Here is a 27,529-nt window from a genome sequence, read left to right as displayed (position 1 = left end):
ACCGAGTATGATAGAATCGAACTGGAACTGAATAGATTGCCTGGTCCCTGCTGGCCATGATTCACATTGGCCTTGATTCTACTGCATCCGAGTACACTTAGGGCAGATTCACACTCAATCCGATTGATTAGAACTGTTCCCGAATACGATTGCCTGGTCCCCGCTGGCCATGATTCGCATTGGCCTTTTGGTACGGATGGTTTTCACATTGCAGCGATCCGTATCCGAGTACATCGGTCCCGAGACTACCCCATGCGATCCCGGGAACGGTACGCAGCATTCACACTACCACATCATCTGAGTCCGAGTGCGCACCCCGGACCATAGTGTGAATCTGCCCTAAGGTCCACCTCTAGCAGCATGAATTCGAATGCATCATTAGAATTTTTGACACCCACCTTTACACCTAATGTTATACAAACGCCAAAAAACCAAACAATATGGATGCTAGGTTGAAAACAACTTAACATCAAATCAAACCCAGACAATGCTAAAATAGTGAACATGAATGTTATTTTTTACATTATGAATTTACATACAGTAACTGTATATACCTTCAATCCATACAGGAACAGAAGTGGTGTTCATGTAGAATTCATCAGGGAACTAGAAAAGAGAACCAAAGGTCCTTGCAGACTACCTGGACGCGTTTTTCTGAAAACCGATGGAAAAACGCTGCTAAAAATCCCGAAAACGCAGCAGTGTGCAGGGACCTTAACTGTACATTTTCTGTTTATGGCGTATGACATAAAACATACTTGTTGTAAACAGTTTATAAACTAGAAAAAGTGCCCTTCTGGGCACAGGTCTCCACCAGGAGGATAGGAGTGTGTGTGATGTTTGGCAAAATGTTTAGGAGTAATATAAACATGTTTGTTTGGGGTTTTGTGTGTGTGTGTGTGTGTGTGTGTGTGTGTGTGTGTGTCGTGACTTGGCCTGTTGTAGCGCCACCATGAGGCTGATTTGAAAACTGTCAAGTGGCATTTCTTTCTCAGCCTAGTGGGAATAGGCATGCACAGTTTCACCGCAATCGGACGCTGCGTTGAGGAGTTGTGGCGATTTGTACAAAACGGGTACAAAACGGGCTACTCCTGAAAACTAGGGAAGCCAATCGTAGCTAATCAGGATGGATAATTATGAGAAATCAAACAAATCACATGATCACATGACTATGGAGAGCATGTGTACCGATTTGCGTGAAATTTGGATAAAATCTGAAGGAGTAATATTAGAACATCTGTTTTACATATGTTGGCCTCCTGGTGGCGCTATAAAGAGCAGATGTGAAAAATTCCAGGCAAAGGTTTTTCCTTGACCTCTAGGGAGTGTGCATACAAGGTTTTACACAGATCGGTGGAGTTATAGGCAAAAACACTAATCAGTCAGTTATAGCGCCACCATGAGGCTGAGTTGAAAATATTCAAGTGTCATTTCTTCCTCGGCCTAGTGGGAATGTGCGTGCAAAATTTCACGGAAATCACACGATGTGTTCATGATTTGCAGCATTTTGTTTGAAAAGGAGCACTCCTGCGAACTCTGGAAGCCAATTTTAGCCAATCAGGATGGAGTCTGAAAAATCTGAAAGACCGGTTTTGTTGAATGGCTCTAGAGAGACTGTGTACCGATTTGCGTGATGTTTGGACATAATCTGTAGGTGTACTGTCAAAACATTTGTTTTGCACAAAGCGATCTCCTGGTGGCGCTATAACAGGCCAATGTTAAAACTTTGGGGCAGAGGTTCAGCTCTGGCATTCAGGGAGTGTGTGTGCAGAGTATGGCTACGATCAAGCCAACGGTGCCAGAGATTAGCTGTTCACAGACGGACGGACGGACACACGGACGGACGGAGTGCAAAACATACTCTCTCCATAATCACTGTAAAAAGATCTCCGCTAAAAGAGGTAATCCATATGCAGTCGATCAATTTATTTTTTAGAAATTCTGAATTTTATATTTTAGAAAACAAACAGGTCGGAAAGTCTGGAAACATAAATCTTTTTCCATACTTAGCCTAGCCTGAGCTAACGTGTTCTAGAGGGACTGTCCGTCAGCCCTGGCCCCTCCTCCTCCCCCCAGTGCAGCGCTGCGTCACATCATTCGGAGCAACGCCCACCCTGAAGGGTTGTGGGTTGACTCCCACTTCTAGACCAGAGCGGCCAATGCGTTCCCCCAGGCTTTCAGTTCTTGCGCCGACGAAAATGAAAGCCTGCATGGGTACCGAGGCTATACTTAGCCAGACCTGGAAATCATCAAATAATTACACCACTCTACTGCAATGTAGCCTTTAAAACCAGGAGCCACGATTATGGTTGATGATTAATTGTCATACAAATAATTGCGATTAACGATGTACTGTGCCTTTTAGTCTTCGTAAATAAAAAATGACTGATTTTTTTTGGCACAGCACATTGGCACTTTAATTGTTTGGACTGTTATTTAGAAATGCAATAGTATGTGAAGTGTGATGGTTAAGAGTGAAGAATGCTTAACATCACCTGCTGTAGTCAGAATGTCAGAGGGGGTTGAACTTGTGATGTGCTTTGCTATTGACAATAATTATGTGTAATGTTGTAGTATACCGTCAAAAAAGGGTCAATCAGTATTGTTGTCGTTCTTAAGAGTTTAGTAATATATATTTATGGGGGTTAACTAACCGTATAGGTATGCATGTATTTATAGTGTTTTAGATTTATAATACAACCCTTGAAATGGAGCTGTCCACTTGTCCAGGCTCATTAGCTGCAGCCTGGTATAAAAGGCTGCCAGTTGTCAGAGAATGACTGCATCCAGACAGTAGATTCACGAAGGAAGAAAGCTGCGAGCGGCAGGCGTCTCTTCCTGGTTTTTCACAAGGAAGCTTTGAGAAGGAAAGGAAGTGGTCACGTGACTGGGCTGCGCCATGACACTTTCATGGAGGCTTTCATGGGAGCCAAACTACCCGGAAGTTTGGCAGAATGCACTGGAGTCAATGAGAGCTCTCAGTGACCAGCTCATGAACAAACATTATTTATGAATAACAGAAGACACGTAACACATTATTGTCTGCTGTGTTGCTTTTCGATGTGTACACTGTGTAATTTTTATAGAGGTATGGTATCTAAAGAGCACAAAGTACCTGGTTCTGAACTAGCCCTAGAATGGCTCTGTTGTTACATACAGTATATACAGTATTTCACATACAGAGCCATAGAACGGTCGCGGTTACTTTCATGTCGGACGTTAACTGGGCGGCCTTAATGTGATAAATGCTCTGTTTGTACTCACCCATTAAATAATTCCAAAGACGTGGAATGAAATATGGTCCTCTAGTTTTATATCCATGTGAAAGTTCTGGCACAAAACGTGTATTTAGTAAATTATCTCCACTTTTTCAAGAGATGCACACGGACGTCTTTCTCTCCGGCGAGGGGGGACTGGAATGATCGATGAACTGATTTTAGACGTCATCACCAATTGACAAGGGAAACACAAAAGTTTAGGTCACACAATTGGCAGGTGCCTTGCGATAGGTGCTGGGTAATTAATCACACCACCTGCCAATTGTGTGATCCAAACTTTTGTGTTTCCCTTGTCAATTTGTGATGACGTCTTTGGTAAACAACAGGAAGTATCTAAAATCAGTTCATCGATCCTTCCGGTCCGGTCTCGCCGGAGAGAAAGACGTCCGTGTGCATCTCTCGAAAAAGTGGAGATAATTTACTAAATACACGTTTTGTGCCAGAACTTTCACATGGATATAAAACTAGAGGACCATATTTCCCTCCACGTTTTTGGAATTATTTAATGGGTGAGTACAAACGGAGCATTTATCACATTCAGGCCGCACACAATTGAATTCAACCAGGGACAGTAGCGACCGTTCTATGCCTATGATACATGAAAATTTACGAAGTTAATTAAATGATCACAGGCATTCTAGGTCTAGTTCTGAACATACCAAGTATCGCAAGACTTCCCACCGTTTCCTGTCTGGCAGCCAAATATCGCAATACCTCGGAGCCAGAAACGATACCTGCTGCTGTTTAGATCCTCAGATAAAATTGTGCACTCTATGCACATCGAAAAGCAAGTGATTAGAAAACAACCTGTGATAATGTCTTCATTTATATTCCTGAACCGATTATATGACAAAGGTCTCAATTGTTCAGAAATAATGTTTGTTATGAGCTGGTCCAGCCGGCTCCATTCACTGCCATGTATTCATTGCACTTCCGGTGTGAGTTTGGCTCCCATGAAAGTGTCCATGAAAGTGTTATGGCGCAGCCCAGTCACGTAACCACTTATTTTCCTTCTCAAAGCTTCCTTGGTTTTTCAACAGCTGGTGGATGGAAATGAAGCTCCATCCACACGTCAAAATGCCGCGTCGGCCAGAAAATGGGAGACGCTTGCCTCTGCGGCAAGTGGAAGCTGCACGCGAGCGTCATTTTCCATCCACCAGCTGTTTAAAAACCCGGAAGAGACGCCTGCCGCTCGCGGCTTTTGGCATCTTCATGACTCCACAGTGTGGAAGCACCCAGAGAGAGAGAGAAGGGGTGTGAAGCTGAACATCACCATGGCAATGTGGGGACAAGATGGAATGGAATGTTATCTGTATTGATGTTTGGTGAATAAATACACTGTTTGGTTCAACTTTACCATGTCTTTGTACTGCTTCCAACCACAAAAATGGTCATTCTCACATGCAGTCTCTCATGTCAGTGGTTCTCAAACATTTTCATGTCAAGGACTCCCAAAACAAAATGCATTTTGCTATAGACCCCCATCTGCAAAACTGTTGTGCCAGAGACTCCCATAAGAGAATATTGTGTCAAATTATTTCAAACTTTTTGCAATCTTTCAGAAAATAGCCCATCCCCATCTACCAGCTCACAGCGCATTACAGCACATTGCATCGCATCACGTTGTGAACTTGTAGATCGGCTATTTTCAAATAGATCTACAAGTCTCTCGAGACAGACTGGGTGCTGTTTTCCCTTTGTTTTGCAGATGGGTTCTTATATTGCCCCCACAAGGACCCATTGGGTCCCCAGACCCCACATTGAGAACCAGTGTCTTACAGTACGTAGCTAAAGTAAAGTGTAAGACGGAGGCTCTTCTTTCTGCTCAGACAGGAAGTTGCAATTCATCGCGGGGGCAGTTGGAGCGATGTTGAACGCGGGGGCAGCGGGCCGTGGGTTGAACGCGGGTGGAGCAGTTTGGAGGTGGGGATACACGGGGAAACCAGGTTGACTGGGAGTCTGCTGTGGCATAGGGTTGCTATATGATGGATAATTTTGGAAATCCGCATATGCAGGCGGTTTGGACGAGTACCCTGGAAGATTGTTGGTACCGGGGCCTGGGGCTGCTGGGTAGCCGTGTGCGCCTGGACCTGTGGGGACCGCAGGATAAAGTCCCATCGGGGCAACAGGTGGAGGGAAGTCACTGTGGGGGGTTGGCCCCCCGAGACCGTGTGGCTGCTGGTAGGGTGGGGGGAAGTCGCTGCTTGTTGGACCCCCGACACCCTGTGGCTGGTAGGGAGCGGGACCCTGTGGCTGGTAGGGAGCGGGACCCCCGAACGCCTGTGGCTGGTAGGGAGTGGGACCCCCGAACGCCTGTGGCTGGTAGGGAGTGGGACCCCCCCCGAACGCCTGTGGCTGGTAAGGAGCGGGACCCCCCCCGAACGCCTGTGGCTGGTAAGGAGCGGGACCACCGAACGCCTGTGGCTGGTAGGCTGACGGTCCCACAGCTCCAAATGGTGACTTCAAGCCAGCGGGTAGCATGACCACTTGAAAATCGACCTCTGGGTCAAAAGCAAAGCTGATGTCCAAATAGGCCTGAGAATAAGAAGCAGGCAGTTAGATTGACATCTGAGATAAAAAGCTACAATCGTGTATGTGTGTCAGAGGCACCGTAGACCGTTGTCTTGACCACCCATTTCCGCCCGCAGGTAACTATATAAACACCAGCCGCTCCCGCAAGATTTGCGTCGGCTCCCACGGGACACGATGCAGGGCTAGTGTGATGTTCAGTTTCAACCATGTATGTAACTACAATGATGAGCCTGCACAATTAAGAATGTCACTCACCTAACTTATAATATGACAATAAAGATTGATTCAGATGCAGTCTGCAGTATATTAAGTAATGTCAACAACTGTATACCATGCATCATCAATCAGGGCTAAATATGCCAGGCCACCGGTATTGTCATTTTAATGGTTAACAAGAAGACCTTTTATCGCTTGGGTGGCGCAGTGGTAAAGTCCCTGCCCACCACCGAGAAATGTGTGTGACTGTGGGGAAGAATTAATTGGCGTAAATACTAAATTGGGGAGAGAAAAAGGGGTAAAAATAATAATAGGCTACTCTAAAATTGTTTAAAAAGAACAAGAAAAAAACAAAACAAGCAGACCTTTTCATTTAATACTATCCCATAGGATCCAACCTGAGGTTCATACATGGAATGTCAATGCAAGGGAACTTTGCGGAAACATACTGTAACTACAAACAAACTGTACATACCTTTATATGGTAATGCAATGAGATGATTTCACAGTTGTTGATGGTCGGGCACTGGCCTGCAGGAACCTCCATCTGGCAAGTGATTGTTTCGTTTGTTTTGGGTTCAATAACGTTCCCCACCGCCTTGCACACTTCCTTCGAACTCCAATTGGTGCGGCCTTGGGCACGATACACCACTTTTTGAACCATTTTGAATTTGGGCGTCATTTTCTTAGATGAGGAATTGTTGACTTTGGCCACAACAGTCATTTTTTCACCTTTAGAAGAAGATAATAACCAATGATCACTGGGATAATTAAACAAAAAAGCTGTAAGTACACTATCAATACTAATGCCAAAAACAATTTAGTCTTAGCCTTAGTCTTTTGAATAATACACCATTTAGTCTTAGTCCTATTTAGTCTTTTGATTTCTCTTAGTCTTAGTCAACAAAATGAACACTGTTGACTTGTCTATTGTAAATCAAACTAAAACCAGCATGTTGGGCAGTTACCTGGACAACAAGTGCCCTTGTCAACAGAGGCCTCCAGTTTGACCCGTCCTTTGTGGAAAGTCCCAAGCTGCTTTTCTACTGAACCAACCTGAGGAGACTAGAATACATAAATACATACATTTACATTAAAATTATCCATCCACTTATTATTATTAAAATTAATCAGGCGCTATAACAGACCGTGGGTCGTAAAATCCAAATTTCACTTTCCCTGGATCCCTTGGGTCTCCCCATATAGCCCACACCCATTTGCGTCAGGATAGATTTTCCGCCATTTTGACTTTTCTTCAAAATACACTTTTTGCTCTTCCACCTACAGCTTCTGTGCCAATCTCACAAAAAACGGTACACATGATCTCTGGCCCTATCCGATTAAAACACCACAGTCCGTATCGTTCGGCTGTAATCGGCGTCCAAAGTTAGTGGGAGGGGCCTGTTTTACAACAAATGACACAAATCACCAACGGAATGTCCAATCCACCCCAAATTTCATTCACATGTTGATGGTGGTTTAAATGCGGAATTTTAAAACGCTATGTTTGCAATAGCGGAGCCTACGTGCGCTATAGTGAGACAGGCCAATTCCCTCCCAATCAGTAATGTGATCTATTACATCGCATTAACCACACTGTCATTTGATGTTCATATATTCAGAACGGATAAGGTCTAGTAACAACAAAACATAACCTATCATAACTCTACAGCCAAAGATTGAGCTCCTTTAACTCAAACTCTGTGAAACACTTAAACTCAGTCCGGACTCCACCCACCACATTTTGTAAGTAAGTAAGTGCTTTTCAACATTGCCCCCCCCCCCCCCCCCCACACACACACACACACACACACACGCCTGAACACTGTCTTCACAGCCAGTCACATTGCCCACTACAACTTGCACAACGACAGTGGTGTCCAGTTACTGTACATGTAAATGTAAGGAAGCGTGTCCAGGTTTTGAGTAACAAACTATAAGCAATATCATAAACTGACACGCCTTTACCAAGAGGCAGTATACAAGAACCAGATATACCAGTATAAAGAACCTCTGCCCGACTGAACAATAAGTCTAGGCAAGCCTGGCTTAACCAGGATATGTGTTGGTGAATTATGATTCATGTACACAACTTAGAGGAAACGGTTGCTATGCACTGAGAAAGCTCCAGGATTTCTTTAACAGAAAAAAACACTGAAAACGGTGTATGTTCGTGTGTGTGTCCAACTACTGGCCGGCGTCCGGGGCCCAGCAAAATATTAGTAGTAGCCTACAACCAAAACGTTTTGGATCATATACTGTAGGTGGACCTATAGCTCATAACAAATGTGCTAAGCTTAGCCATGGTGTCTTACTGTTGCAGATGCTGTAAGGAACTTGTTGACAAAGGTTAACTCGTGTCTCGAGACGCTATTCGCCCTCCAGCTCCTGGACACCTTGGCCTCCAGCATGTAGACAATCCTGCCATGCAACCCTTTGAAGGACGGTGGCATGTTTCTGTAAAGGAAGAGTCCATATTCTCACAACATATCAAAAATAAATAATGTAATGGTTTATAAATATGCAAAACAAATGCGTTTCTCTGGTCCAAATACATATTCAAACATACAGTATGTTTTGTTTTGTATATTTTGAAACAAATACAAAACATGTTTTTATTTTTAATCACAGTCTGTGCTGTATTAGTATGCCTCAAACATACTGTAGACTTTTTCAGAATTATTAAAATGCATAGGAATTGTATATCAAACATAACACATTTCCACATACTCCACAGGAAGTTTGAAGCTGAAGTTGTAGGCATGGGGTCCTGCAGGAAGTGCAGTCTCTGCAAAATAAATACAAAATTACCTTACCTCCATTCCCAAATTATTCACACGCATAAGTGTGTGTGTGTGTGTGTGTGTGTGTGTGTGTGTGTGTGTGTGTGTGTGTGTGTGTGTATATATATATATATATAATGTGTGTGTGTATGTCTTAAGTAGCCTAATGTAAAGTATAGCCTATACATTATGTGATGTACGGTACATTATTATCAGACTTAAGTGATAAATGTAGTGTACCCTTCAGCTTCTTGTTTGTGCCCAAAAAAAGATTGAATGTACAGGTTTCATAGCAATGTAGGAATATTAGGCCTTAATATTGAATGTTCTAATCATGTACTTAACATTTGGCCTACTTTGGGGCATGCATACTATATTTTGGACAAAATAGCTAATTGTACGTACGGTCCACTCCTCCTCCTTTAGTGCCCAGTGCCCACTCACTCTGCCTGTTACCATCTTGGATATAACTCAGTCATGTACTGGCCGGGTAGCTAACCTTTATAACGCCATAAACGCATCACCTGGCTGTTGCGCCACCCACCCACCTCAAACTTCACAGTAGCTCATATGGTTCACAATCACACACATGATTATGATAGTCATGTTTCAAAAGCCAGCCATACCTTCTGCGTTTTCTGGAACTAAATACGTTTTGAGCTTGAAGTATCTTCTGTGCGCGTGGTACGTCCTCCTCTTGTCCCCCGTCCCTGTGGACCAGCGCACATTGGCGTCGCCTTTCAGCTTGACGAAAACACTCTTAACTTTGGTTTCTTTCTCCAACCGGAACGTAACTCTCCCCGTGACCGGATCGCCCCCCGCGAACGTGCCCTCCTGGTTGAGAACATCAACCTTAAGGTCTTTCACCATTTCTGTTGGAAAGGAAAGCAGTGAAGCACTAAACTATATATCTATATGAGCTATCAAACAAGGCGTAGCTCATATTTCTCTCTCTCTTGTTGTGGTGCTTGACATGGACAAGGGACGAAGGCGGATCCTCGGAGGGGCGGGGGGATTCAAGAGCTCTGAAGCCATTTCACTGTTTGTTTGTATTAATATTATTAATCATAATTGTAGTTATTATTTAGCATTATTAGTATTGATACTTTGTCGATGAATTTATTTCTGGGCACCATAAGAGCACTGCATGGGCACACCTCCTCGCGCAGTTCCCATGCAGGCCTGCATTGATTGACAGCAAGTAGGGGTGATTGGGGAACCTGGCTGGGTGAACAAAACGGTTTTTACCAGAACACAGAGAGAACAATCAATGCCATAAGGAACTGGGAAAAGCTGTCTTGTTTGTGATGTTCTATCTCTGCACTTTAAATGGAAGTTAAGTAAAAATATACAAACCGAAAAATTACATGATTCAACCTGTGGACATTGATTTCTTTCGCCTGCATACAGGGTGCATCAGTGGGTTTTGTTGACCTTTTGTAAATGTTTGGAACCAACAATCTCTTAATTACCACACAGTGAGGGAAGTATTGTATTCACATTTCTTTTATTTTTATTTTTTATTTTATTTATTTTTTACTATTGGTAATAATACTATAAGTATTATTGTAGAAATAGTATTCAAAATTTACTTGAGTTTAATAAATTACTAAAGTATTGACATCAAAATATATGCTTAAAGTTTTCAAAACTATAAAATGAGAGGTTAGGGTTAGGGTTAGGGTTGCATAAAACAACGTTAAACAATGTTAAACTCACTTTGCATGTTGCTTTGCCACTTTGTCAACTGCCAAAAACGACACTCACTATGTGACTTTTGATATGAAATTGTAGTTAAGGTGGGGGACGCAGCCGGGCACCCCATCTAGAGCCTTTCGATCAGGCAAAATAATGCTTTGTGTAATGTCTCACTGTACATTGGTCAAAGTGTTGTTCAAACATTTACAGTGGCCTATGGCAACAGGTGTTGGTGAGAGGACCATGAGAGTCACTTTCCACCTTTCATGATACTGCATTGATGGAGCTTGAATTAAACTTAGGGGGACATAAAAAAAAACATTTCAGCCAGCTAGCCTATACCTGCTGGGTTTTCTGGAATTAAAAACACTTTCAGTTTACAAATATCTTCTGTGTGCATGTTCTGCTGTCGTCTCCCATCCCATGTCGAGTCGACCACCGCACATCTGGCATCTCCTTTCAGTTCGATGAAACCACTTTTAACTTTAGTTTATTTTTCCATGGAACATAACTCTCCCTGTGACCGGAGCACCTCCTGAAAACGTACCCTCCTCGCTGAGAACTTCACAAGTTGCATAACTGTTTGTTTAACACAATCTGTGTTTCTTAAGGGCGTAGCACCTATAATTATACCCTGCGGTGTCACAGATGAGAAATGACAGGCAGCCTATAGGCAAGGCAAGGCAAGGCAAGGCAAGGTAGTTACTTGCGCAAGCAGAGCGCGCAAGTATTGTGGTCGTGCTGGCTTTTTTATGCGAATGCTCAGAGGTATATATACTAGATGTCGATGGTGACGTAATTAGGATATGTTTCAGTGTCGGGTGAATTAAAGGTAATGTCTGTATGTATACATGTATGTAATCTTTATTACGTCACCATCAAAAGCCAGTTATAACCCGGCATTGATACATATCTTAATTACGTCACCATCAACATCTAGTATACATTATATACCTCCGAGCATACGCATAAAAAAGCCAGCCGACCACAGTATAGTACTTTCAACTTACATACATGTATACATATACATAATGTTACCTGTTACCCAACCAATATTGAAACATATCGTAATTACGTCACCATTGACAGCCAGTTATAACCCGACTTTAGTATTTAATTTCAATGTTTTACAGAGAGGCTGAGATTTGAAAGTTCGTAGCGGTCGACAGTACTTGCACGCATTGCTTGCGCACTAGTAGGCCATAAGTGTGCAACGCGCAAGTAGGCACTCGACAGAGTGCAGTTCTAGTTTTATTTGTATGGCACATTTCAACAACAAGGCTATTTATTAAATGTGCTTTACACAGAGCATTAAGCAAAGGAAACCAAATTATACAATAACATTAGGATGCACTAAACAAAATAAGTACAGATACAGTCACAGTGCAGAAGAGAAAGAAAAGAGAAAAAAGGAAAGGTGGCAGTGGCAAACAGATGTTTTAAAAGAAATAAGAGTGGCAGCAGACCTGCAGTTTTCTGGAAGTTTGTTCCAGATATGTGGTGCATCATCATCATCATCAGCCCTCGAGATCCGTGACACAAGCTGCTTCCACTGGTCTCTGTTAGTGTTGCTCATTGCCCCACCAAGTTCATTCACAGTCAGTCCTGTGTCCCTACTCAGAACATCTGGAAATGTGAGAGGTCTTGTTCCTCTTGATGGGCAGGGTAGTCTCCACAGAAGAATATCCAACATGACCTGGTCTTTTGCTCTGTGGCAGTGTCCAGCAAGGCGGAGTCTTCTTTCTGCCACAACAACTGAGATGGGGGGGATGCCTCCATAAATCTGAGCTTTAGTGGGATGGTCCTTCCATGAGAGGTTCTGGACACGTATGAGGAGTCTTGTGTATGTTCCGTCAAGACGATCCCGAAACTCCTTATTCATTGTCCATGTTTCGGCACCATAAAGAAGGATACTTTCCACACAGGCTTTGAACAGGTTGATCTTGGTAGCTCTTGAGATGTCTGACTGCCATATAAGATGTAGCTTATTGCAAGCGCTCCAGGGCTGTCCTTTCCTTGTCAGGAAGTCCTTTCTGCTACTGACTATATATGATCCAAGATATTTGATTTCCTCAGTTTCTTTGATGTCACTGCCGTCCATGGTGCATAAAAGCCTACCGTTTATACTGTATACAAAGCTCTGATGTCATCTGTGGCCCCACACCTCAAAGATAATAATATAACCAAATACTGAAGAAAAGGCGGCAATCCAACCACTCAAAAAGGTGTAAAAATGAGGAGAGATAGAAAATTCAAGGTATTTTATTAGAAAGGTTTAAAAAGCCAACATGTTTCGCCTCACAAAGGAGTCTTCATCAGGGCAGGTATGCCAAGTAAAAGCCTACTTTTAAACTTGTTTTGCATCTCATTCGAGCACCTGGTTGATTTCACAATCTATGGAAATTTGATGTTCCACATTTAGAGCCCAACCGTGCAACATGGCTGACCAGACACAGTTGTTATTCTCAACTAGCCCAAACTGAGACACATAAAACTAACGAGGTATATAGTATACAGTAATGTACATATGTGTGTGTGTACACACATACACAGTATTATATAGCCTACACGCATCAGACTATTTGATGGGATGGAGAGAAATTCTCTTGCGTGCAGGTCTTGGAAATGCCAGACAGCTGCACATTGCAATTAGTTTCAGTTTCAGTTTATTTGTATTTATAGTGCAACATCATCACCCCCGAGGGGTCTCTGTGCACTAGTAACAAGATTAGGTGATGACCTGGATACATGCTAGTGGGGATATTGGTGAATTATGAACCATTATGTAACACAGTTGTAGCCTACTATCGTTCACTTGAGTTTATACATTGAGTATGTAAATTAAATTAATTTAAGAAGGAAAACTGTTTTTCATTGTTTGCATTGTGATGTGAACAGAACATTGGCTTTAAATATTGATTGACGCATCATAGATTCATTGTTTTTATTGACAAAAATGCACAAAGATATTTGTACAATACATATCTGTCGAAAGGATAAAACACATGCAAAAAAGCCTGAGAGCATATTTCCATTGTAGTCATTTGTGTATAAATGTGGGGTAATACTGTAAATACATCATGTCATACAATTTCCAATGTACTATACTAGAGTAGACAACTAAAATAGAAAAATATGGGTACTGTAAATGGAGCCTCAGCTAATTGAATTCCACCTCTTTATGGAGGACTTGTTAGTTCACAATAGAGCAAATCGATTTAAGGCTTGCTTACAGAGAATATGCACCAACAACAGACATTAATATCTCACAAGTCAGAGGAAATATAGTGGTTAGTATATCCAAGACCATGCACCTCATATGTGAACTGGGGTAGGAATAAATAGGCATTATTATTCCTACTCCTTTTCGGACATGTTTATGAAACGATTTATTAATCCATCAGTATTTTTGTGGAGACTGCAGAGGTAGTTACACAACACAGTGTAAGTAAGGTGGGTGCTATTTAGTTTTAACTATATATTTATACAGAATCTACATGTAAAACACAACTCACATACTTATCCAAGTTCGATATCAGAATCAAACAGCCATTTGATTTTACTGAGAGAATACAGGAAAACATCATGCACTTTGGTTAGTAAGATGTGGAGGTTTTGCTATTTCTTTTGCATACTAGCTCACAGCTTCCACCAATGATGTCATCATAGATTGACCTTAATGTGACATGGCTTAATAAAAACAGAAGGCCTATTCGTGGAATAAGAGATGTTTAGCTTTTAAAGAATGGCATTGGCAACATCGTTTTTTTTCTTTCTATTAAAGTATTTCACATAAAAAAGGGGTTGTGTATATATACACACTATAGTAGATTGGATCTGTTCATCCATAGCATCATCTCATGCCGTTCACAATTTAACGTTCTTCCCGCTTCCTCCTATCTACATTTCATGTCATAACAGAGGCCTATTCTGTGGAACCTCTGTCCTAATCGGAAAACATGACACCGTTTCCCACAAGAGCCATCAGAACACGTGGCCTGACAGTAAAAGGGCCATCCATCCACACACCAAGAATGCTAACTGTAAAGATAATGAAATCATAATGCGATGCGAGGGTGTGGACTAGCCGAGTCGACAGCAACTCAGGACTCCTGGAACACTGTCCTCCACTCCCTCCTCTCTGCATTGTTGTTCTGCCGTCCGCACCCGCGTATCACATTGCAGGATAATAATCCGAGCATCCACAATGATGAATGATATTGTTCTGTAAACATTTTCAATGGCAATGATGTGTTGAACATGACATGTTGAATGTCAATTTGGAAGGATTATGATAATCGTTTTCCACTGTCCACTGTCGTTATAGTCGTTTTAGTTATAGACTCCATATCCACTTGAGTTAAAATGCTATTTAAAACAACATATCTATAGTTAATCTTTGTAGCCATCTTCCTTGCAATAAACAAGTTACAGTATCTTATCAGGTCACCTAAAGTTTTCCAGCCACCCTTATTCTTTTTTTGTAAAGTAAAAACAAACATTCGTCCAGTGACCGCTGACTGTGGGGAAAATGGTCATTTTCCTCACGATGTTCACAATGATCATAATTCCTATCCTATTCCTCATCAAAAGACTGCAAGCCTGTCCACAATTGTTCCTAATTCATATTCTTTAGTATGACGATTTAATTTGTCGACAAGAACTTCCCACGGTTTTGGGAACCACTGGGTCAAACAAGTATGCAACATGGTTATCCTCTGTAAGGGCACAGTCACAGCGCACTTTATGCTACCTATGAGGGCAGATTCTGCCAATGCATTTCAATGGGAATGGAGTGTTTTTATCAGTGAAACGGAGGCAAACAAAAAATGTAATGCCTCAGCTTCTACAATTCCAAGTGCTTGTCAGGATGGGGGGGTCCCCAGATTATTTTGGGGGTCACAGCCTGACAATGTTGAGAACCACTGTGTTAGGGTGCATCTGTTATTTACCTCTATCTAGCTTTATATATCTAATATCTAACCTGATCTGCAGTTATCTCTTTACACATAAGACAAATCCATGTTTTCCATGCTGCGTGGTAAAGAAGTAACCCTGAAATGGTGTCAGTGTTCCTAGTGGGCACATAATAAAGGTCAAGGTAGCTTATCAGTAGGGGTTGGTAAAAAACATCAAGGTATACAGTAGCTGGATAAAAGACATTATGATTCATGGTGGCTTGTGTGTAAAAGTAAAACCGGACATTTACTGACATTTATGTATATATAGTATTTTGTAATGTACACAATTCCAAAATATAAACGCATTCATATGGCAAAAACAAGAAGGTGACAACATCAATGCCTGTGGGTGCTAAGTGTTACAAGGCCACAAGGTAAGAAAGTGACAACATGGCCCAGGCGGTGGCGTAACCGTCTGGGCACCCGACTGGTAATCCAGTCGCAGTGTGCCGCGGGTTCGACTCCCGAGCCCGACACGGCCTTTACTGCATGTCTTCCCCCATCTCTCTCCCGTTTCCTGTCAGCCTACTGTCTGTCCCTTCAAAAAACCAATAAAAGGCGTAAGCCGCAAAAAAATATCTTAAAAAAAAAAGAAAAGAAAGGGACAACATCAATGCCTGTGGTGGATGATAAGTGTTACAACTTACAAGGCCACAAGGTGTCAACCTACCCACTCTGTACGACACAAACTGACCTTCAAGCTGCTACGATAGGGTTAGTATAAAATCAAGCTTAACCCCAGTATACCACTTGGAAATCACTACTTATTTTCACCCGATGCACTGGTGTCGGAGGAAGGCTCCGGGTAAAGTGACGTATAAGACGGAGGCACTTGTTCTTGGGACAGGAAGTCGGTGTTCATCATGTCCGGGAGGTTGAACGCTGGCGGGGCGGAGGGGGACGTGTCGGACAGGTTGTACGACGGGGCGGAGGGGGAGGACATGTCCGACAGGTTCATGTTGTACAGCTGGTCGGTGGGGGGGGACAGGTCGGACTTCTGGGGGAGGGCCGGGGCAGAGGGAGGTGGTTGGAATGCGAGAGGAGGAGGAGGAGCAGACGCAGGAGGAGGATGCTTCACTGGAGACGTCGAAGACGAGGTGAACGGAGAGCCGTAAGGAGACGGCTGCGTCGGCAACGGGTTGTTATAACCCCCTGCCATGGTCCCGCCGCCGGGCAGGGCGGGGTACATGCCTGGCTGCGCACCGTACATAGGTGGCTGTGCGGGGTATCCTCCTGGCCCAGCACCTGGGCCGGCCGGGTAGCCGTACGCGACCTGACCTGGGGGTCCATACGCGACCTGACCTGGGGGGGGTCCGTACGCCACCTGACCTGGGGGGCCAGCAGGATATGGGCCCGGAGGAAAAGCGGGAGGGGGGAAATCACTGCTGGTTGGTCCATACGCCGGGGGTCCATACGGGACCTGACCTGGGGGGCCAGCAGGATATGGGCCCGGAGGAAAAGCGGGAGGGGGGAAATCACTGCTGGTTGGTCCGCCGAAGGCCCCCGGGTGGCCCTGGCCGCCAGAGAGATCCATGTATCCAAGTGGAAGGAGGACCACCGGGAACTTGACCTCTGGGTCCGAAGCAAAGCTGATGTCCAAATATGCCTAAGAATACAGAAGCAGATTAATGAGATCATTTATTTTGTGTCTCATTGACACGTTATTGTCCAAGTTGGTAAAGGTGTCAAGGAGCTCACATTCCCTCAGATATTTCATACTATCTAGATGTCAGCTAGGGCATTCACTTCTAGTCATTTTTACTAGTTGACTAGTTGCCTAGTTTACTAGTCGACTAGTTGTTTAACCACCTATTATGTTTAAAAAACAAAACAAAACAAAAAACGTTTTTTTGGGTTAGGGTTAGGTTTTTTTTTTTAAATAAATAAATATTTGTACATTTAAAAACTGTGTACATTGGTGACTATAGCTATAATCTACTTGATCTTGAGGCCTACAAAATCAAACAATTTTTTCAACTAGTCAACTAGTACCAACAAGGTCGACTAGTGGATTTACTAGTCGACTAGTAAACTAGTCGACTAGTTGCTTAATGCCCTAGCTCACATTCCTTCAGGTATCCTTTCATATTATCTAAAGACTTACGGTACTTAACCCATTTAGACCTGAGACCAGATTCTACAAATGTCTTCTAAATCCTGACAGTTTTCTGAAAAACCTAGGTTTGTATGTCAGTGGTTCTCAAACTATTTCATGTCAAGGACCCCCAAAGTATATGTAATTGGCTGCCGACCCCCATCTGATAATAGGTTGTTCCAGGGACCCCCCCCCCCCCCCCCATAGAAGCAAAGATAGGAGTTAAAATGTTTGCTGTGAGAGAATATATATTCAAAGATTTGCACACATTTTCACGATTTAAAAAAACAATCAGCTAAAGTTTAAAATAATGGTTAAAGTGGTTAAAAGCTATAAGGTGACATAGATGCGTCCTCGGGTCTAAATGGGTTAAACATAAATAAATGTTTTTCAGAAATTGCCTTTCTGAATTGTATTGTTCTGCCTGCCTTTATTTCCTTTTTACATACAGTCTTAGCATGCACATTACATCTTTGACCACCAGATGTCCTGCTTATGCCAACACAAATGAGTAAACCTAAGCTGGATAAAACACACAGCTGAGAATGAACCCTTTCCACAGCAGACATTGTATATGTAAATGAACCCGAAGGCAATATAACGGACCCCGGAACGGAAAAGCTTTTATTTTGAAAGGTTTTCCGGGAACACCGGAAGCACACTAGTCCACACTAGTCCACTGGGACCAGATGACGTGGCAGCGGTGGCCGAACGGATTGCGGAGCGGTCTTGATACCGGAAGGTCGCCAGTTCGAATCAGCGGTCCGACACGTTAAAATGACCACCGCTGAAGTGCCCTTGAACAAGGCATTGAACCACTACGATGAAATGTTCTATGAGCAGGGCCTGGCTGGAAACAAGTTCTTGAGCTTAGCCCAGATACCCTGGGTAAATATAGTAATAATTTAATTTAATTTCACTATAGAGGGTATGCACGTGACATCATCGTACCGGGAAGTTATGCGGGAACGCCCACTGAGTGGCAAAAAAATACTTTCTGGCCTTGACAGCCCATTCATCCAAACAGAAAAGTCCTGTCTGATTGCATTAAACAATGTTAAACTCACCAACATTGCAGCTGTACGAAAAGATTGAATTATCCTCTTTCTATCTGCAAAGTTTTTGTTTCATAAAAATCCACCATAGAAACGTTATGAGCTACTTTCTGTCAAGAAAATGCCCTGCATTTGATTCTTTTTCCGAGTGTCAGAGTTTGGAAGTGCTTGTTTTCAATAACACAACAACATTTTGTTGCCTCCTGCATTGTGACATTTAGAAACAGGTGGTACGCAGGACGGTTTAGTGATTCCAACGAGTGCTTCCAAACTCCAACACTCCATGCTGCTCAATGTTTTGCCACTCAGTCTAGATGAGGGGGGCGTGTCCTGATGGGAAAATCATGCATGTGCATACTCTCTATTAAAGCCAGCCCAACATGAGTTGAGAAATGTTTGTTTGTCATGTGTTCGGGATGGAACAGAACGGACGGACGGATGGGAAAGCGCTACAGTGAAGGATTTTATGTTGCCAACGGAACTGCCATGCCATGGCCACTCAGAGTTTAGCGCCCAGCTGGGAAGGGGAAAAAGGTAGTTGTCATTTTAAATGTGTTTGAAAACTATATTGTTCACTGCTGACTGTCTTATTGTTGTGGGGATACCGTTTTCACTGTATTGCAAAGCATTTTGATAATATAAGGTGAGCTATGCCAGTATTATGTCCAGACTTAGCCGCAATTTGCAACTCTAGATTTTTTTATAATGGGATGAATCTAGAGTTGCAATACCCTCCATTGACTCCCCACTCATCATTTTGCGTTTGCGATCTGCTTGTCTTAAACGACGTTAAACTCACCAACATTGCAGCTGTAGTCCAAGCTTGAATTATTCTCTTTCAATCTGCCGAGCTTGTTTTTCATAAAAATCCCCCGTAGACATGTTATGAGCTACTTTCTGTCAAGAAGAAGAAATGTTGGAGTTTGGAAGCCCTCGTTTGTATTAAGGGGTCGCGCTGCTGCCTCCTGCATTATGTGCAAATGTGAAACAGATGCATACAGGGACGTTCAGTGACTTACGACGAGCGCTTCCAAACTCCAGCACTTAGAAAAAGAATCACTTGCACAGAATTTCTTGACAGAAAGTAGCTCATAACATGTCTACGGGGGATTTTTATGAAAAACAAGCTCGGCAGATTGAAAGAGAATAATTCAAGCTTGGACTACAGCTGCAATGTTGGTGAGTTTAACGTCGTTTAAGACAAGCAGATCGCAAACGCAAAATGATGAGTGGGGAGTCAATGGAGGGTATTGCAACTCTAGATTCATCCCATTATAAAAAAATCTAGAGTTGCAAATTGCGGCTAGTCCAGACTTATGTTTGCTGTTTGTATAATGTGTTTATTGTTTATTGATTGAGTACAAGCCTCGTCTCATCACATACTACACACGTCCAATACTGTTCACAATGACCATATTTCTTTATACGTTACTAGAGCGGTGCTCGTTGGGCATTGGCCTCTTGGAACGATGCAAGTTGGAAATGCAAGCCCCACCCAGTTATTATGTCACGTGTCCCTTTTTATGCCCATATATGGAGTTCTTTTTTTGTCAGGCATGCCCAAATATGGAGAACATCTCAGCTCCATATTGATCAGATATAGGGGTGAGGCTTTTGTGCTTGTTCTGGACAACCGTGGGTCCGACTGACTCGACACCGGTCGCTGCACTCCCTGTGGTGGTGTGGGGCGAACGGATCTCGAGCTCTGTCGATTACAGACATACAGAGGCATTTATAGATAGATAGATTATGTTATGCTTATATTTGATACTTTTTTTTTGTTTTGCATTTACAAGTCAATGTGGAAAGGGTCCATACTGTAGCTTATTCAGATGAAAGTGGGCCATTCTGTGTGTCTCTGTAACTCAATCCTCAACGTCTGAATGAAGACTTGAGGCCTTCCACATCCGCTCAGTAACGCTTTTCACTTCCCTAAACACTTTTTTTCCCCAATGACATCTCAAACCACTTTGCTATAGATTAAGGAATGAATCTCCCACCACTCATCAGTCCAGTCGCATGATTGATCATTTAAAAAAACAAATCTACAACAAAACAACAAAACATTTGTCACTTGCCCCACGGTTGCCCCACGGTTTAAGATTTGTCAAGTCCACTGAATGTATTGAATTTTGATCTATATCTAATACACTTTACACCATGTACAGTTGGAGGCCATCGATATTGTCCTTTTCTTTTTGCTGAGGTTTGCGTGATCTGCGCAAAAGGACAGTTAACCCATTTTGGGCGGGAACCCCTTTTGGTGTTTTAAACATTATGTTATAATTTAGCTATTGAAAAATAGCAGATCTACAAGCGAGTGGCGCGCTACGAGCTTTGTAGGTCTGCTATTTTTGAAAAACCGTGAAAATATTTATTTCAGAAAACTGGAGCATTTAGAAGGATTTAAAAAAAAAATTGAGGTCAGGCCTAAATGGGTCAAATGATAAGGGACAATATCGGTGGCACCCAACTGTACTTTTAATTAATACAATTGGGGTGGTTGTATTTGGTCTCCCTGCTCTTCTACTGAGCCCTTTTAGATCGTGTCAAAGAAAGGTCATGTCTCACCCAGACACAGGTCAAAGGTCATGTCTCACCCAGACACAGGATCTGACACCAATTTTGACTTGATAGATAAAGATTCAGTTTATCCCTCGAGCAAGCAAGGCAGGCTCTATTAGCTCAATAGAGGGTGTGCATGCATGTGACATCTTCATCAAACCCGGAAGTTATGCAGGAAGGCGACAAAAAATACTTTCCGGCCTTGACTGCCATACATACAAACAGAAAAGTCCTATCTGATTGCATTAAACTCACTTTGCCTCTCACTTTGCCACTCACTTTATGCATGCGCATACCCTCTATGGTAAATATCTCAGCACTTAATTATAGGACCACTTCACTATGTACTATGTATATCTTCATATAATTGGTCTCACTAATGATCCTGATAAAAAATAAATTTCTAATCGGTCTGTGTCTCATAGGAGGATTCCCCATCCAGGATGGGGAATCTAAGCAAATAGAAAACAGCAATGGTGTCACTGGTGGAGTGTCAGTCGTTCTTCTATTTAAAAAAAATAGCAGACCTACAAGCTCGTAGCGCGCCACTCTGTGGCGCGCTATGAGCTGGTGGTGAAATGGTGGTATTTTATTATGAACATTAGTGAGGACCAATTATATGAAGATGGGTTGAAAAGTGGTGAAGTAACCTGGTTCAAATCCAGGGTAGAAAAGGAAAGTTACACAGTGCTGCTTTAAGTACATTTTAATGTGTACTTTACTTACTACATTTCTAGGAGTGGACCGCCCGGGAACCAAACGTACAACAAATATATGACAGAGCAACTTTCACCCCCCCCCCACCGTACCTTTAGCTCGTACTCCAGGATGATGATGTTCTCACAGTTCTGGATGGTCTGGGGTATGTTGGAGCCAAGCGTCATTTTACACGTGATGGATCTTTCCGTGTTGGGAGCGATGACGTCTCCGACCACTTTGCTCATCACACTGCTCTCATACTTGCTATGGCCATCGGCGTGGAACACCACCTTCTGCTTCAGACTGAACTTGGGTGTCATTTCCTTGGATGACGCGTTGTTCACTTTGGCAACAATGTTCACAGTCTCGCCTGCAGCGGTGGAAAAAGTATTTTCCAAAATGTGTCATGGGGTAATGAGCTAGGAGCATGTTTCAGACAATTTGGAGTTGACCGGTAAGGGTTTGTAGTGACACATTTTTGGGTCCCTAAGCTCAACACTTGAAATCTATCTATCTATCTATCTATTTTCCAAAATGTGTCATAGGGTAATGAGCTAGGAGCATGTTTCAGACAATTTGGAGTTGACTGGTAAGGGTTTGTAGTGACACATTTTTGGGTCCCTAAGCTCTCTATCTATCTATCTATCTCTCTCTCTCTCTCTCTCTCTCTCTCTCTTCCTCTTCCTCTTCCTCTTTCTCTCTCTCTCTCTCTCTCTCTCTCTACATTTCTTTTTACTAAAAGTATCAATACTGCAATGTTTGCCTAAAAGGCATTTTCTTATTCACATGTTCAAACGTTCAATGCAAAGAAACACAATTAAATCATAAATGACACAATTATTTGTATGACAAATAATCGTCCACTAAAGTCTAACCCAATTATTTTACTTGATGAATTGTGAAGCTACTAGGGTTAGTGGTTTAGTCGGTGGTTAACACATTTCCTGTCTTCTTGTCAGTTTATTTTTATCCAATACACCAGCCAAGTGTGAACTAAGTAGGTCAATGATATGAACTGAGTTAAGACAGAGATATTTATTTACTGCATACAGAGCTTATTTCAATGTATAGTTTACTTCAAATGGGTACTCATGGGTGAGAATGCCAAAAATAAAATACATAACTTGTTTTATTGTATGTACTATGGATATTAGAAAATCCATAGTACAAAGAAAACCAAAGTATTTGAAAGTCAATCAGAATACATTTCTGGAGTTCAAATATTGACTTCATCATCAAACATTGAGCGAGTCGGAATGGCAGTGCAGTACCAATCTGCAGTTGCATATAGTTGTTGGACAGAATAAGTGTTTACAGTAAACAACTTTAAATTGATTACTATGGACTCTATTCTGAATACAGAAGTTATAAAGTTGTGGTGACATTACCTGGAGCGTAAGCCCTCTTGTCGACAGTTACGTCCATGTGTACTTGACCTTTGGAGAACATGCCCATCTCTTTATTCGTAGAACCACATTGGGGAGCCTGAAAAAGACACACATCGCACAGCAAGAAGATAAGTCTCTAAGTCCCCTACCCTGCCCAATTAAACGACAATATTATCCTTATTTACCTTACCTTTATGCTAGCAATGGCTATCAGATGCTGTAAGTAGCAAAGTACTTTTGCTTGCTTTCTTTCTTTTTTTTATCCCACAATTTTGTAACCCATTCTCACCCAGTGTAAATTGTCTAATGTAATCCTGGGTGCTATACTCCCTCTGCCAACTTGGGGAGAGCAACAGACTGACCTCATTGCTTTCTAATCATAAATATAAGTAATGGAATTGTAGCATAACAGCAATTAATACACTTGAGATCATGCTATACTTTTGAGGTGTTGGCGAATGCATATCCATGCTAACATAAGTGCCAGTAAGTACCTCGATCACCATATAGTAGCCCTCCTTGTGGTGTATTATATCACAACAGGTCACATAGTGATGCGTTGGGAGCTTGTAGGTTTGTTTTCTCATGCAAATACAGCTCTTTTGGATTGAATTGATAAGTCCCGGAAAAGACACGCTGTGATTGGCCAGTAGCAGTGACGCAGCGTGCCTTCCGCACTTCCGCCTTACAGTGCGATACAGGTCGCGCCAATGAACTGCAGCAATGAGGCATCTAGGTTTTAATATCTATGAGAAGCAAGCCCAGGATTAAAAATAGAATGAAACTAGGAGCACCTGACCACTATGCAAATAAAATGTCTAATCTTGATTAGATTAGATGTCTTTATTATCCACAAGGGAAAATTGTTTTGCTCAGGTCAATGCATACATTCAGGACAATACATACAGGATAATACAATAAAACACCCAGCAAAGTACAGTACTAGTAAACATTTTAAAGCTATTTAAAAGAAAGCAAAGTCTCTCTCCACACCATGAAACACTCATAATGTGTGTGCGTGCGTGCGTGCGTGCACGCATGTCCATTATCAGTCCAGTTAATCTGCCTTTGTGTGTGTGTGTGTGTGTGTGTCGTGGCAGCGGTGGCCGAACGGATAGCGGCGCGGTCTAGATACCGGAAAGTTCCCAGTTCGAATCAGCCGTCCGACACGTTAAAATTACCACCGCTGAAATGCCCTTGAACAAGGCATCAACCACTACGATGAAATGTGTTCTATGAGCAGGGCCTGGCTGGAAACAAGTTCTTGAGCTTAGCCCAGATACCCTGGGTAAATATAGATTTCATTTCATTTCATTTCATTGTGTGTGTGTGTGCATGCGTGCGCCGGGGGCACTGGCAAGCAGGTTCAGTTGAGGTGAATCAGGTATTGGGGGGTTTGTGTTTGTTAAGGAGCCTAATGGTATCAGTTTCCTTTCCTTCTGTTCCTTATGTCTCATTTTGTCTTATGTAGCACAGTGGTTAGTTAGTAATGTTGCCTCACAGCAAGAAAAGGTTTGAAGCCGACTGGGGTCCTTCTGAGTAGGGATGGATCTTGTTAACTTTTATTGATAACTAGCACCTTATCAATCTTTTATATCCTGGAAACCTCATGGCCAAAACAGTTACTTTTCAGGATTCGAATTCAAAAGCAGCAAACGTACGTAGCAGATCTACAAGCTCAAAACACTGCGTTTCAAGCTTGTGGATCTGCTATTTTGTATGTTTTAGTGTGACACAGAACACAAAAAGTTAGAATATGGAGGTTTCTGCCAGACGGCAACAATATTCTCCTTGTGTCCAGTTTCCTCAAACACCAGAAGACATGCATGTGTGACTGTAACAGAGAGGTCCTCTGTTACTTGTCCTTTGCACATAGACATTGTAACCCACGTTTTGCATAGCATATGAGCAAGTTTGCACAGAAAATAAACACATTAATGATCGTATTGGTAATTACATTTAACTGAATATTTTGAGTTTCCTGTACAGCTGAGCTGGCCACTAACTAGTTCCACCTGTGGAACAAATTATTACCAAACAATATTTGGTAATCTGGCAAGTCGTGTGTGTGTGTTAGTGAAAATCAACAAATAGGTAAATGGGATTCACTTAAAGGGGCATTCCACTCATTTTCAACATTTTGCTATGTCATTAATATACCTTAGAGCTGTTGTGTGGAAATAATAAAAAAAGTCCCCCCCATTCTGTTTCCTAGAACTAGAGGTCTGTTTTTTTTCTTCATAATTACAGTTCTAGGAAACAGAATGGGGGGACTTTTTTATTATTTCCACAACAGCTCTAAGGTATATTAATGACATAGTAAAATGTTGAAAATTAGTGGAATGCCCCTTTAAGGCAGATGAGTACATGAAACACGTTCAGCTTGATAAATTGAATAAACTGTTAATTGACCAAGATGATCAGTGGATGAAATAAAAGAAGCCTGTAATATCCTGATTAGTAGCGCAGCAGTCACATTCCCTAAAAGAATGGCTAGACCTAGAAACAACAAAATAAAAAAGCAGTATGATTTAATAGTGTTGCCAAAGAGTGTTGCCAAAAAAGGAAAATATATCTTAAAGCAAAGAGAATGCACAAATTACATAACAATGAAGTTACTTCCAGAAGTGTAAGGTTAAATAGTAAAGAATACAAGAAAGAGTTGTTTAAAGCCCAGAAAGAATATAGAAACTAATTTAATAAGGAGCTGCGGAGTATAAAGTCTAAAAACCCAAAGCTTTTCTGGAAGATGCTTAGTGGCCCCGGCAGAAATACAGTTGGGTGCCACCGATATTGTCCCTTATCATTTGACCCATTTAGGCCTGACCTCAAAATTTAAAAAAATCCTACTAAATCCTCCAGTTTTCTGAAATAAATATTTTCACGATATTTCAAAAATAGCAGACCTACAAGCTCGTAGCGCGCCACTCGGTGGCGCGCTATGAGCTTGTAGATCTGCTATTTTTCAATAGCTAAATTATAACATAATGTTTAAAACACCAAAAGGGGTTCCTGCCCAAAATGGGTTAACTGTCCTTTTGCGCAGATCACGCAAACCTCAGCAAAAAGAAAAGGACAAAATCGATGGCCTCCAACTGTACCAGAGGTTGATTTTTTTGAAACACTCACCCATGACGACTAAATGCTAGATTCACAGATCAGGAAATTAACAAGGTTATTTCAAAATTAAAATCTGGCAAGGCAGCATTGATCAAGTCTTGAATGAGTACATCAAATGTACAGCAAGCATTTTCATGCCACTATATACAGTTTAATAAGATCCTTGACTCTGGTATCTTCCCTGAAGATTGGACACTTGGCATGATTGTACCAATTTTCAAGAAAGGCAATACTGCCGACTGATAATTATAGAGGGATTACGCTTCTGAGTTGCATGGGTACATTGTTCACAAATGTACTAAATGCAAGGCTGCTACATTTCTGTGAAGACAATTCTATCTTGAGGGAAACCCAGGCAGGCTTTAGAAATAACTACTCCACCAGTGACCATATTTTTCTCTTGAAGCACATTGTTGAACTAGAAAAAGTGCCCTTCTGGGCACAGGTCTCCACCAGGAGGATAGGAGTGTGTGTGTGATGTTTGGCAAAATGTTTAGGAGCAATATAAACGTGAGTGTGTGTGTGACGCGGCTTGGCCTGTTGTAGTGCCACCATGAGGCTGATTTGAAAACTGTCAAGTGGCATTTCTTCCAAAGCCTAGTGGGAATATGCATGCACAGTTTCACCACAACCGGACGCTGCGTTGAGTAGTTGTGGCGATTTGTACAAAACGGGTACAAAGCGGGCTACTCCTGAAAAGTTTAGAAGCCAATCGTAGCCAATGAGGGTGGATTATGAGAAATCAAACAAACCCGTCTTGATCACATGACTATGGAGAGCATGTGTACCGATTTGCGTGAAATTTGGATAAAATCTGAAGGAGTAATATTATAAAATGTGTTTTACATATGTCGGCCTCCTGGTGGCACTATAAAGAGCAGATGTGAAGAATTCCAGGCAAAGGTTTTTCCTTGGCCTCTAAGGAGTTGGCATACAAAGTTATCCACAGATCCGTGCAGTTAGAGGTAAAAACACTTTTCGGCCAGTTATAGCGCCAACATGAGGCTGAGTTGAAAATGTTCATGTGGCATTTCTTCCTCTGCCTAGTGGGAATGTGCGTGCACAATTTCACGGAAATCACACGATGTGTTCATGATTTGCAGCATTTTGTTTGAAACTGAGCACTCCTGCGAACTTTG

At 42.2% G+C, this 27,529-nt stretch overlaps 2 protein-coding genes across 3 annotated transcripts in view; both read right to left on the bottom strand.

Annotated features, from left to right (window-relative positions):
• Positions 1 to 3,824: 3,824 nt before the first annotated feature.
• On the bottom strand, positions 3,825 to 9,707 carry LOC306934560 (arrestin domain-containing protein 3-like). The gene is made up of 6 exons (XM_079517178.1): positions 9,436 to 9,707; positions 8,757 to 8,814; positions 8,342 to 8,483; positions 6,995 to 7,091; positions 6,502 to 6,758; positions 3,825 to 5,813 (listed from the first exon to the last, which is right to left on the bottom strand). Exons 1-6 carry the CDS (start codon positions 9,677 to 9,679, stop codon positions 5,067 to 5,069), a joined length of 1,545 nt encoding a protein of 514 aa, XP_079373304.1. The 5' UTR covers positions 9,680 to 9,707; the 3' UTR covers positions 3,825 to 5,066.
• A 3,729-nt stretch (positions 9,708 to 13,436) lies between these two features.
• The window catches only part of LOC306934557 (arrestin domain-containing protein 3-like), a 33,212-nt gene continuing 19,119 nt past the window's right edge, over positions 13,437 to 27,529 (bottom strand). The window contains exons 4-7 of one of the 2 annotated variants that reach the window (XR_013791319.1): positions 23,271 to 23,367; positions 21,993 to 22,252; positions 14,379 to 17,074; positions 13,437 to 14,242 (exon numbers count right to left, since the gene is read on the bottom strand). Coding sequence is in view for 1 of the 2 variants with exons in the window: in XM_079517174.1 (XP_079373300.1) it covers positions 16,229 to 17,074; positions 21,993 to 22,252; positions 23,271 to 23,367 (1,203 nt within the window). In the remaining variant the exon portion in view is untranslated. Of the gene's footprint in view, positions 17,075 to 21,992; positions 22,253 to 23,270; positions 23,368 to 27,529 lie in introns of both variants that reach the window. The other variant, XM_079517174.1, reaches the window with a different exon arrangement.

The sequence above is a fragment of the Electrona antarctica genome, assembly GCF_951216825.1.
Source record: "Electrona antarctica genome assembly, chromosome: 12".
NCBI classification, from domain to species: Eukaryota; Metazoa; Chordata; class Actinopteri; order Myctophiformes; family Myctophidae; genus Electrona; species Electrona antarctica.
The sequence above is the reverse complement of the archived record's forward strand: the minus strand, read 5'-3'. Positions and strand labels throughout refer to the sequence as shown.

Bases quoted from the DNA above. Each gene is read 5' to 3' on its own strand.
- LOC306934560 (XM_079517178.1), bottom strand. From the start codon at position 9,679: ATGGTGAAAGACCTTAAGGTTGATGTTCTCAACCAGGAGGGCACGTTC. The intron at 8,815-9,435 runs GTATGGCTGGCT...TTTATTTTGCAG, and splicing joins AGTTCCAGAAAACGCAGAAG to AGACTGCACTTCCTGCAGGA. The intron at 6,759-6,994 runs GTAACTGCCCAA...CTTCTTCTAAAG, and splicing joins CAAGGGCACTTGTTGTCCAG to GTGAAAAAATGACTGTTGTG.